The sequence below is a fragment of the Dunckerocampus dactyliophorus genome, chromosome 2, assembly GCF_027744805.1.
Source record: "Dunckerocampus dactyliophorus isolate RoL2022-P2 chromosome 2, RoL_Ddac_1.1, whole genome shotgun sequence".
In the NCBI taxonomy this organism is placed as follows: domain Eukaryota; kingdom Metazoa; phylum Chordata; class Actinopteri; order Syngnathiformes; family Syngnathidae; genus Dunckerocampus; species Dunckerocampus dactyliophorus.
Genome location: NC_072820.1, coordinates 41,875,730 through 41,888,837, shown reverse-complemented (window position 1 = coordinate 41,888,837; position 13,108 = coordinate 41,875,730). Strand labels below are relative to the sequence as shown.

Genomic DNA, 13,108 nt, shown 5'->3' with positions numbered 1-13,108 from the left:
ATTTTGCTTTGCAATCATCTTTTTTCCTCTTAATTTGTCTACCTTACCTGGCATTGCTCCCCGCGAGGCTTACTTGCTGCACTCTGTGTGTGTGTGAGTGTGTCTCTGTGTGTGTGAGCTAGCGGCTCCGCCTACCCCCACAGAGACAAAGCCACTGTATGACTAGCGAGACGTCTCATTCTGTTCAAATGCCGTTGTTTTATGGAGCACCGTTGTTCTATGAAGTGGCTACGTGCTGAACCAATGCACAGAGTGAACTCTCCTCCTGCCTGTTTGGAGGCGCAAGACGATGGAAACAGACACGCATACACATGACAATATATGGAGGCTGGCAAAATGATCAAATTAATTTTCATTTATCTTGTGATTAATGAAATGATTTATTATCGTGAGACAGTTTTTTTTCTGGATGTGAAATCTTCACGTTTGAATCTTGTGAGATTTTGTGACACAAGACACCCTACTTAATGCACAATCCAGGTTAAAGCCCTAAATATGCCTCACACACTTATTAAAAGCTTTTAAATTATACAATGTATAGGCACTCACTATTAATTAATGATAATGTTGATCAATGATTAATGATTATTAAATACATACCGTAATTTCCGGTGTATAAGCCGCTACTTTTTTCTTAAACTTTGAACCCTGCGGCTTAGAGTGCGGTACGACTAATTTATGGATAATTTCTAATTATCTCTCGTGACATCTCCTTTACTTCAGAACTACTATTGATTGTTTAAATACTGTGCCCCTCGCGAGTCAGTGAGGAAACGGTAGCTCTTTCTTTGGCAGGAGCCAGTCACAAGCTATCAGTGAATCCCAACAAGCCTGTCAACCCATCATCTTGTCATCTTACAGAGAACGCTAAACTCATCACACAGCAACTTAACACTCAAAAGTTAGCAAGGAAATATACAAGTACGAATACGGGTTTACATTTTTTTTTAACTATTTTAATGTTTTCCCATAATGCATTGCGTCCAAGCAAAGCGGCCGCCCTCTGGGCTCTAGGCTCTTGTGGCTCCCTCTGGTGGACATCAATTCTATCAACATTTTCTATGCCACTTGTCCTCCAATAAATGCTTTGCTTGGAAGCAATGCATTATGGGAAATCGTTAAAATAGTTGTTTTTTTAATTTTAAACTTGTATTGGTACTTGTATTGTATATTTACTAGCTACCTTTTGAGTGAGAGATCAAATGAAATTAAATGAAAATGATGAAATTCCAAGCACTGTTGTTTTTTTAATATATCTTTTAGTCAGGTTACTAATATGCTTGTGCGTCATGGTGTTTATGATGCTTCAGGATTGCTATCACAACTATCAATTTTGACTCATCATTCTTATGTTGAAGAGCACTTACAATATAGGATATTAGATTTGATGAATAAATTATATCCACCAGTATCATGTAAAATACCAATGCTTTTAACACGTTTTTTTAAGTCAATAACAGTGTGACAATAAATGCAATGATTGATGAACCTTTATTGGCTTCACTGCATGTTTATAACATATGCAATGCAATTTATAACATATGACTTCACCCCACCACTTAACATGCGTGTTGCCTTTTTGCAATGTCTCCAAAAAGTGCATATGCCAGTTAACAGTGTACTGGTGTGCACATTCTCGCATCACGTTGTTTTTATTTAATAGATCACATATATATTTTGCACGGAAAACGGCGTAGGCAGCTTTTCAGCCCTGTTTCATGGATACGCAAGCTTTATAGATGAGACCCCAGGGAAGTTTTGAGGACTGGACAAAGTTGTGAGGTCCTGCATAATTTGTAGAGATTGGTTGAATTTCCGAGAAATGGCGCAATCGCAACATTGCATAATACGGGAGGGTCTGACAACTATGGGTCAGTAATGTTATTCATGTTGGTGTGTTTCAAATTCCAGAGCTAAAGTCCTTTAAGTCAGTGAAGGCCATGGACCTTAGACATGACGGGTCGTGACAGCGACGTGTGATTGTTGGAAAACAAGGAATTGCGCTGGGCTTAATACAACTGTAGAGAGCGGATGTGGTGAGCCATTCTGCGAGTTATACAGTCGGGGACTTGTGTGCTGTTCTGTTGCTGGTGTACTGTAGGTTATGGCCAACAATGACCTGTGACAGTGTCAATAAACCTAAAAAGCAGCAGTGTCTTGGTATCACTGTCGGCGCGCTACAGTATGCCTCATTTATATCTACATGTATTTCTGACAGTTCTGTCAAGCCTGAGGCCTAGCATGAGAAGCTGATGTCACCGGACGCTCTACTGTCTCTTTCACGTGTGTTACGTAACAACAACCTTAGAAAACATCTCTTTTTATAACATTGTGATATTATTGCAAATGGTATTAATCGCTCACCTCTATTCTGTGTTCTATTCTTGATGATACAGACGATGTAACGTCGTGAAATTCAAGGAAAAATTTGCAGAAAAAATAAGAGAAACTACTTCAAAAGAAGATCAGCGAGCATGAAAGGATTGACTAGGAAGGTGTTTTCTTTTGTTTCTTCCTCTCACAGGGGTTTCAAACTCGTGCCATGGAAGGCCGAGATCCTGCAGGTTTTCTTTCCAGCCGGTCAGGAAAGCAGGTGACTTTAATGATCAACATGTCTTTCAGTTTGATGAAAGGAGCTCATCAATTAAATCACCTTGTTGAAGAAACTGGTTGGAGTGTCTCGGCACTCCATGGCACGAGTTTGACACATGTGCTCTAGAAGGTCCATACTAAAAAAGGGGTGTAAAAGAAGACACAGCATTTCAGTGGTTAACGTATTGTTGATTAAGTTAATTTAAGTGTTACTTTAAATAAGGTTTAAATAAGGTTTTAATAAGGTTTCATGTTTGACCCCAGAATGAAGTACAGTGTTTCTGTTATTTTCTATGGGTTGAGTGGTTTTAAAAAATCCAAAAAAATAAAATCCAAAGGTCGACTAGTGACCCTGAAGAGATTAAGTTTAACCACAGAGGTACCACTGTGTACAGTAGACTAGGAATAAAAAAAAGTTATTCCCAAATGGCAATGACAGGCTTTGGAGGGGTCAAATCATCAAAGGGAGCATGAGACTTCATTTTCACACATACACTGGCCACTACTGCGATTGGCTGGGGACCAGTCCAAGGTGTACCCCGCCTCTCACCCAAAGTCAGCTGGCATAGGCTCCAGCATACCGCAGCGACCCTAGTAAGGGCCAGCGGCATAAAAAATTGATTGATGGACATTGGCCACTACTGCTTCAGAGCCTTAACCAAGAGAGACTGGGATGATAGCAGGTGTGACTCTTCCATCATGTATAAAAAAGCTTGGCAAAAGTTAATGCATGTCTGGATGGAAATAAATGTTTAAATGTTAAACGTTTTCCCTTTTCCTGGAAAAACCACTGCATTCTGAAAAAACTACATCACAATGCAAACACTTTAAAATGATCAGTGCTAAGGTTAAGCTATGACATTGAATAAGCTAAAGGGAATATGTACAGCAGTCAGAGCAAAAGGGGGTCTGATAAAATATTAGTGTGACATTCTTTTGGTCATGCAGTGGAATTGGCTTTAGGGGCCATTCTTTTTCACACCTTTTGGCTATCACAGTCATAAAAACAAATAATATGCAAGGAATCACATTCTCTTATTAAAATTAATCACTGTAAAATTGCATTTTGACAACACGATGGTTTTAAAGAACTGTTGAGCTGATCAAATACTTTTGGGAAAAAAAATTAATCATAAAATAGACTTCATGTATAAATTTGTCTTAAGCATATTCAAGGACGGAATCAAAAGACGGCAACATAGATCAGAATTAAAATATGCCTCAATTAAGAGTCATTCTCTAATCACCGGGCATTACTTTCATAATTACAATATTAATCAGGGCCAGTAATCAGCAATCATGAATGGATGATTGCAGTTAGCACAACAGGAATACCATGTTTAAAAAAGGTTTGGGAACCAGCACATCTTCTCTACTAATGTATGCCAGAAGGAGCAATTCATCTACAGTAGCAGGAGAGGACCAACAGTTCTACTCCAAGGTTAATAAATCTCCTAATTTCTCTCATTTGCCAACGTGTATTAACAACCGCAATCTCTCAGCTACCTGTAAAGTCTGCCATGATAACTCAGTGATGGAAAATGAATACAATAATAAACAGAGCTGGTCAAAGACAGGGCATTTAGACATAAATTCGTAATGGTAGAGAAATAATACTGTATTATATATTAGTAAAAATAGGATGAGCAGTTGTCAGAACAAATTGTTAGGCTTGCTAACATGTAAATGTTTTCTGTTTTTATTTGATACTTGTCATGTATTTGCAAATTAAAAAACAACATATCATGACAGGACAGCACTAACTTACTAACACTAGTACTAGCAGCGGCAGCAAAGTCCATGCTTTAGAACCGGAGGGTCCTGGTTCAGGACTAACTGCGGATGAGACATGGGCCGACATGAGAGTCTGACATTGTAATAACCTTGGGCAAAAATATAACATCTCCACATTTGGTGACCCTCGATTTGAGTAATATGTCGACCGAAAACGGCGACATCGCAGGGCCATATTGGCGCCGCTCAGTACTAACGAGGCAGCCAAAGCCTGTTTTATGCTTTCCGCATCCGCGAGGTCCGTGCGGCTTCATGCGGACAAATGACGTCATTTTCGCACCCACGGCCCCTCGAGGGGCCTTTTCATGCGGAAATTTCCCGCTCCGTGCACCTCCAAATTATTCTACCTACGCGGACGGAGACACGTGGAAAAAAATGGCAGACAAGCAGGAGATCCTTGCAGGTGAAGTACAGAAATACCGCCAGTTATATGAGGCAGCCTGATGCACAGTAGTTTAAGCATCAAGAAACACTGAAACAAGTTGCGTTTTAAGTCAAGTTGTTTGTTTTTTTATTTCCTTTTGCTGTGTTCAGTATTGCCAGGGTACAAATCCCTGTGGTGGGAAGAATAACGAGCTGCGATTGCAGCATTCCTATTCAAAAGGACGAGTGGACCACCTTCTCTTCCTTTTCTGTCGCAGCAGCAAATAAATACAACACAATTCCTCTTCAAGAAGTGGACGCGCAAGTGTCGCCATGTTGGAAGTCAAGTAAACAATGGCAAACTTATTCCGCTCTAGTTTAGTACCGTGGTAGGCATGTGTTTTCATCACACACGGTCTCTCGAGCGGATTTCCGCATGGCTCTTTTCCACGCAGCTCGTTCAAGCTGAAATTATAAACCAGCCTTAACACCGGTACTATCTGTCCGACTTTTGACAACACAGCACACGCCACTGGTTTTAACACATCGAAGCCCAGTTCTGACTGCCAGGAATAACACAGCGACATTTCCACGTAGTGACAGTGCTTGATCTTCACTTTAATAATTCTAAAGGTTTTGAAACCGTGACTTTTTTGTCCCATATTGGTATCCTCATTGCTTCAAACAAGGATCTTGTTTCAGTGCGACTTTTAATTCGATTTTACAGCGGCTTTCGACACAATCACCAGATTTTAAAACAGAGATTACAACATGCCATTGGCAATAAAGCTTTCAGTCCTACTTGTCACATCGTCTGCAGTTTGTATCCATTGGCAATACAGAATCTATACACGCAAAAGTCAGTCATGGCATACCACAGGGTTCCGTACTTGGACCTGTACTGTTCAGCCTTTACCTGTATACTGTATATATATACCCCTTAGGCAGTATCATTAGAAAACACTCCATTAACTTGCACTGTTATTCAGATGACACACAACTCTATTTATTAATGAAACAAAACTAGTCAGCCAGAGTTTCCGCTACATGTATATGACCGTGGCACACTGCCACGACAAAGGTTTTCATTAACTTGAAAACAATGTCAAGTAATATATTGTATGAATGTATACAGTATATGATATATACACTCAACAAAAATAAAAACACAACAATTTTGTTTTTGCTCCCATTTTTTTTTTTTTTTTTAGATAAACTCAAAAATCTACAACTTTTTCCACACTAAAAGTCCACTCTGAAATTTGCAGTTTTATCACACGACACAATGCTACAGATGTCACAAGATTTGAGCGAGCGTGCAATTGGCATGCGGACAGCAGGAATGTCAGCCAGAGCTGTTGCTTGTGTATTAAATGTTCATTTCTCTACCATAAGCCGTCTGCAAAGGTGTTTCAGAGAATTTGGCAGTACATCCAACCAGCCTCACAATCGCAGACCACGTGTAACCACACCAGCCCAGGACCTCCACATCCAGCATGTTCACCTCCAAGATCGTCTGAGACCAGCCACTCTGACAGCTGCTGAAACAATTGGTTTGCATAACCAAAGAATTTCTGCACAAACTGTCAGAAACCGTCTCAAGGAAGCTCATCCGCATGCTCTTCGTTGTCATCGGGTTCTCGACCTGACTCCAGTTTGTCGTCGGAACCGACTTGAGTGGGCAAATGCTCACATTAGATGGCGTCTGGACGTTGGAGCCCCCCCCCCACCTGTTCACTAATCATGGTGTCTAATCTGCATCTTGATATGGCACACCTGTGAGGTGGGATGGATTATCTCAGCAAAGGAGAAGTGCTCACTATCACAGATTTGTGAACAATATTTGAGAGAAATGGTGAACAAAAGTGTTGCATTTCTATTTTTGTTGAGTGTAGATATGCATATAGATTATTATTTATGCACATATTGACCACAGTTTGAAAACAATTTAAAATATAAAAATGTTTCATTCTGCTTTATTTTGATAAACATGTACCAGATTCGCCTGTCTGCCTTGTTGGCACTTGCACATAGACATGCATGACCAGATAAAAGTACACAACGCATCTTGTGTTGACGTTCACTTTGTTCCTTATTATCGTGAGAATGAAAAATAGTCCGTAAATTGTGGAGTCAATTGACGACAGCTTGGCACAGGCTAAGTCTATCGATGCCAGCATGTGTGATCGCTCGCGTTTCAATCTCATTCGACTTTCTGGCATCTTTGTTTACACATTTTGCCTGCCTCTCTGGTGGCAGCTAGCTAGCTTGTTTTTGTCCCACGGACAAGGTACAAGTGGCTATCACGTTTTGGGGGACATGCTAACTTTAGCACTTTATTTATTTATTTATTTGTATTATTTACTTGTATTAATGTCTCGTCTGTTGTTGTTGCTTAATTTATTGGTATATATGTTTATGTGTTTATGTTTCTTATGTTCTTATTCTTTCATTTGTTTTCTTTCTTTTCTTGGGAGAATGAACAGAATAAGATTTTCATTGCATGGTATAACTGCTGTTTTACCATGCACATGACAATAAAACTCTCTTGAATCTTGAATCTTGAACTTACTTTTTGAAAGTGTCACTTAACAATCTTTCTCTCTTGTTAGAATTATGATACTTATGGCTTGTCCTCAAAACATTAGTTGTGTGTCTAAGTTGTTCAACATAAACACAGTGTGTGCAGCTTTAAAGGAATAGTTCAGATTTTTTGACATGAAGTTGTATGACATCAGCAGTGTAGTGCATCAACAGTGACTTACACCCCGGTTCGTCCCATGAGCAAACTTCTGGTCGGATTTTGGTGATGAGGAAGGTACTTAGTTTAGTTTAGTTTATTAAGGATAGTGTGCAGTTTCATTAAAAAGATGTCTGCACCAGATTTAACTCAGAGCTAATTTCCATCTGCAGTCCTCACATCCTACGGTTAGTTGTTGAAGAGTTTGGCTTCTCAAAACAATATGCGTTCAAAAGAGTAATACATTTGCATCACAAAAATGCTTCCTTCAAAAAGTCACACCTCACAATCCCTCACCGTTACTTTCTCTCCCGTCGTATCACTGCGCGTCCATTGTTGTGTATGTGTTCCACAGCGGCATCAAGACTGCTGTGACGTGAGACCCGTGGGTCGCATCCACACATGTTAACACTGTGGAACACATACACAACAATGGACGTGCAGTGAAAGAGAAAGTAACGCAGAGCGATTGTGGTCGGATTTTTTCGAAGAGGCATTTTTGTGATGCAAATGTATTACTCTTTTGAACACATTGTTTTGAGAAGCCATACAAAAAATCTTTCTTAATCTGACATATTCATGCGTGCTATCGGCGGTCCATTGTTGTGTATGTGATGAAGATGGCTACGACACTCGCAGCGGATGCATCTTCATCACAAAAACAACAATGGACAGCCAATAGCGCGCATTAATACAACGTCAGAAAGTAAAGCCGAGCGATTTGTGAGGTCAGATTTTTTCGAGGAGGCATTTTTGTTATGCAAATGTATTACTCTTCAGAATGCGTATTGTTTTGAGAATCCAAACTCTTATGTAGCCCCAGCAACTAACCGGAACAACGTTTCTCATCACCGAAATCCGACCAGAACTGGGCTCACAGGACCAAGTGGTCGATAAACGACACCACTGATGGGGATGTCATACAACTTCATGTCAAAAACTAAAACTAAACTAAAACTCCCTTTAAGTTACATTTCTATGTGAAGTACATTGATCCCTAAGATGCACCTTTTTTCTGCTTTAAATTTGTAATTCCTGGCATTTGGTTGCACCGGCTTCTGCCTGCACCTGCCTAACCATGACAAACACAGGAAAACACCAATGAAAAACATGTTATGCATTTGTGTTGGTGGCTTTAAACACAAACAGTCAATTAAGAAAATGAACACTAAACATTCAAATAATCATTAGCATTTGTAAGAAGCCAAGATGTTGCACTCTGAATTCAAAATCTATCAATAATTCACTTAATTACTTGAAGACCTGGGATACAGTATTTCAGTATTTAGTTGTTAATCTTTTTCTGAAGAGTGTAAACTTCAGTAAAGTTGAAATGTAATCGTGCTATATATTTCAGTGTCTTCTGCAAAAGCTCAAACATCCTTTGGATGTCTCAATTTAAACTGGGGGTGTCCCGATCCAATATTAATATCAGGTATTGCTCCAACCTCAGCAATCCGATTATATCGGCCTACATCTAAAAACATCTGTATTGGCAGTCCGATATAACCACTCCATTCCAGACTCCACACCAATACTTCTATCCAACAGCAGCACTTCTATCCATCTATCACGCAGAACCGACATGATCACATGCAGTATTTTGTGTTAAAGTCGGAACAAGACGTTGCAGCTAAGTGCAAAACTTGTCATCCACAAGTTTCCCGTGATGGCACAGGACCGGGGAAGTTTAATACGACCAACCTCATCGCACATTTGAAGATGGATTTTCGCAACACCACGTGAGATACTCTCACAGAATGACAAAAAGTCATTGATATAACAGGAAAGAGTCAGCCCCTGTCGAAGGTGAGTAATGTCGGGTTTAAACGCTTCATTGAGCACCTTGAGCCTCGCTACATCATGCTTATTATAGATAAAACTATACACCAGATGCATCAAGTAAATGGTTCCGTTTTTCTCATTCCTTCTGGTGCCGACTATTCTTTTGCCTTTTCTAACATTCCACGCTACTAAACAAGTAATAAAAGGCATGTATGATTCATACTGATATCATATCAATGTCGGTATTTATTGGCCAGTATTCAAGGCTGCAATATCAGCATCATATCGAAAGTGGAAAAGGTTGTATGGGGACACCCCTAATTTAAACATTTTATAACTTTGGACAGTAATCTCTGTAGGTATTTAAAAATGAGGGAGTCAGACAATGGGGTTCTAAGAATGTATTCACAATTGCAATCATTTAGACATGACCATGTGACCACAATAATGGTTAAGAAAATAACAACTCACCCCTGCTGCAAATCCTAAACTTCCGTCCAAGACGTGCTTCTGAAAAGTGAGTGAAGTCATTATGTTAATAAATGAGTTTACTGGATAAAACATGTATCTTCAAATCCTGAAGGTTTTGAGGCTGTCACATGGCAACTCAAGGTACCAGCTCCCTTTACAGATTTGATGTGGGATTAAGGTCTGGGGACTGCCTAGACCACCTCCAGGATCATAATGTGCCTCTTTTGAGCCACTCCTTTGTTGCTTGGCCATATGTTTGGGTCACTGTCATGCTGGAAGACCCCTCCATGGCCCATCTTCAGTGTTCTGGCTGATGCCAGGTGGTTCTCATTAAAGATTCTATGGTACATCAACTCCTCAGTGGGGTGTGGTCTTTCTGTACCCTCAGCAGTGAATCAGCCTCAAAGCAGAGAGTTTCCACTGCACTACTTAACAGTCAGGATGGTGTTCTTATTCAGCATTTCTCTGCATGCAAGCAAGGTGAGGAGTTGATAATTGAGAGCTAATTTTTTTTTTTTTAAAGTCTTCTTCGAATCATTCAGGTGTCCACTGGCAAACTTCAGACAGGCCTGTACCTGTGCCTTCTCGAGCAGCAGGATCTCAATGTTTTTCTTGGTTGATAATAATAATAATAATAATAATAATAATGATAATAATCATATTTAATAATAATGATACAAATTATAATAATGGATTACATTTATATCACACTTTCCATTCACACACTGGTGGTGGTAATCTACATCTATATACACAGCTGCACTGGGGTAGACTGATGGAAAAGTGGCTGCCAATTCACACTTACGGCCTCTCCAACCGCCACCAAACATTCATTCACATTCATACACCAGTGTGGGCAGCACTGAATGCAAGATAGGTGAAGTGTGAAACACAAATCTTCTGGACAACCTGCTCTACCTGCTGAACCACTGTTACTATTTACTATGGTCCAAGCTCCTCCCATATAATTCTGGGCTTACGCCTCACCTTTCGCACAATCATCCTTACCGCCCAAAGTGAGATCTTTCATGGGGCTCCACGTCGAGGGTGCTTGACCATTATCGTGTATTTCTTCCTTTCAAATAATTGCACCAACAAAGGTTTCATTATCACCAAACCTCTTGCTGAAGGGACAAGACTAAGTTGTGTGTTTAATGTGTTCTGTGGGGGACAGAATTCTTGCAGAATATTTATTTCAGTCAGTCAAATACAAATGTAAATATATTTAACTGGGATTTTTATTCCTGATTTTTTTGTTGATATTCTTATTCTCACTGTTACAATAATTAGAAAAAATAACAATAATTCTGGACTGTTATAGGGTAAATTTGCAGAATCAGCAAATAATTATTTCCCCTAGTGTACCTGTCGACTGGAGAAGATGAATACCATCGCGGCTCCAGCAGCAGTCAGGCCCCAAGTGAACAGAGTGCCCAGCAGCGCCTGGGCAACAGGTGAGTAGTCTTCTAGCATTGTGCCACACCTGAACACACAATAAAAAAGACAACATGTATCTATTGCTATTGTTATAGAGAATTCTATGTATTAACATGAATGTTGCATTCCAGAACACAGTCATTCCTAATTCATATGCAAAAGCAACAAAATTGTAAGACTTTAGAGTTTATTTCATTGATATGCACTAAACTGGGAATAAATATCCCATGTAAAACAGGATGTTAGCCTGACTCACCTTAAATCAACATGCCTTTAAGGCTTCACATTACTAGTATGTTTGTTTTTGAAAACTGCACACTTCAATGGATCTAAATCCTGCTTTCTCAGTAATATCCCTGGCTTTTTTTTTCACTCATCTCGTTGGAACAGAACTGGATCATCAGAAAATATTAAGAGTCCAACATATCTTAATTAGCTCAAGTGGAGAAATACTCTTTTCATTTAACGTTCAATAGCTTCCAAATAACATTGCTGATTACTATAATGAATCTTAATTAACGGACACCAATGTACGACTACTGAATATGTCAAAACTACTTTTACTGTTGTTGCAAATGAAATATTTAACATTTTTCAGTCACATACTCTATAAAGAGTAAATTTCAGATTTTCCGATCTGCTGATTAGGCGCTACATTGAGCCAAAGATGATCTGTGAGGTAAAACACCGCTCTTTATCACACATGTATCACTCCTCGGCAATTTAATTCACACGAATATCTTAATTTAGTAGTTTCAAAGGGAAGATAAATTGTCACACAACATTGTCCGAACAACGACCATGCAATATATTTCGTATTATATAGCACTAAAAGACGTGACTAGATGATAATGCTCACTTTTGATTGACGCCGTCAAGGAGGTATTAATTTAACAATGTCTATTACAGTCTAGCTACGCTCCCAACCAAAAGTTTGGGAACACCTGCACTTTTGGAGGGGAGTGTATAATATTAGTATGGTTGCAATATGCAGTAGTGCACAGCATCACACTGAGGTGATTACAGAAATTTTGGCTATTATATTTCGCTACAAAATATTAGCGAAGTATACATTTCAAAGACCTATGCAAACTGCAACCACAATAAAAAAAAACATACTGTTGAATTAAAACCGTTCTGACACTTTAAATATGTTATGAATGACATAATGAATGACATATTTGCATCTATGTATGGTTAAAACGCCTCGCATTAAGTGTTTTTCCATTCATATCTGGACTCTTTCACACTACACAGCATAATCAGCAACATGACCAGACTGCAAATTGACCATCTGTACCGGCTAACAAGGATACCGAGTCGACTTACTTCATAAACAGATAGCTATATTTCGTCCAAACCTTGCTTTGTGAGACGACGGACAGTAAACACTAATTCCGGAACGTATAGTATCGCTCTAAATGTACACTGTTTGTATTGTTGTAAGAAAAGTACAAAGCTCACCCACTTTTTCTAAAGGCACTTCCAATCCCCTGTATTTACTTCCTACTTCCCAGTACACGTGCCTATGACGATTGGTCAACGTCTTGTGGCGTATGCACGAGACTCCTCCCATCTTTTAAAAGAACATGACGAGAACCAAAAACATAATTTTTCTCTGTAAATGAAAACTTAAAACTAATAAAGCACTGTAATACCATTATGAAAATAGCAGTCATTACTTTAAAATAAATGCTTTATTTTACAGGGAAACACAGACCGGCTAAACTGAACATAGATGCTGCAGTATGATTAATGTGTTTAATTAGTGATCATTTTCAAGAAGGCAGGAGCTCGTGCCTCAAACAAGATCCACCATATTCCTTACTTGATCTTGTGGTTTTCTCAGTGGATTTCTGTGCTTGTTGGATTATTAAACTCCTGACCATCTGCGCAAAATAGCGGCTCAGGAGCTGGCATCAGAAA

General features: G+C 39.3%; 1 protein-coding gene across 5 annotated transcripts in view; it reads right to left on the bottom strand.

The window, feature by feature from the left end:
• Positions 1-12,699, bottom strand: part of LOC129177443 (zinc transporter ZIP11-like) — a 97,484-nt gene extending 84,785 nt beyond the window's left edge. For 2 of the 5 annotated variants that reach the window (XM_054768579.1, XM_054768582.1), the window contains exons 1-3: positions 12,512-12,651; positions 11,111-11,228; positions 9,746-9,784 (exon numbers count right to left, since the gene is read on the bottom strand). In XM_054768579.1, coding sequence (XP_054624554.1) covers positions 9,746-9,784; positions 11,111-11,228; positions 12,512-12,516 — 162 coding nt within the window. In that variant the 5' untranslated portion in view covers positions 12,517-12,651. Of the gene's footprint in view, positions 1-9,745; positions 9,785-11,110; positions 11,229-12,511 lie in introns of all 5 variants that reach the window. The other 3 variants (XM_054768581.1, XM_054768580.1, XM_054768584.1) reach the window with 3 other exon arrangements.
• Positions 12,700-13,108: the final 409 nt, after the last annotated feature.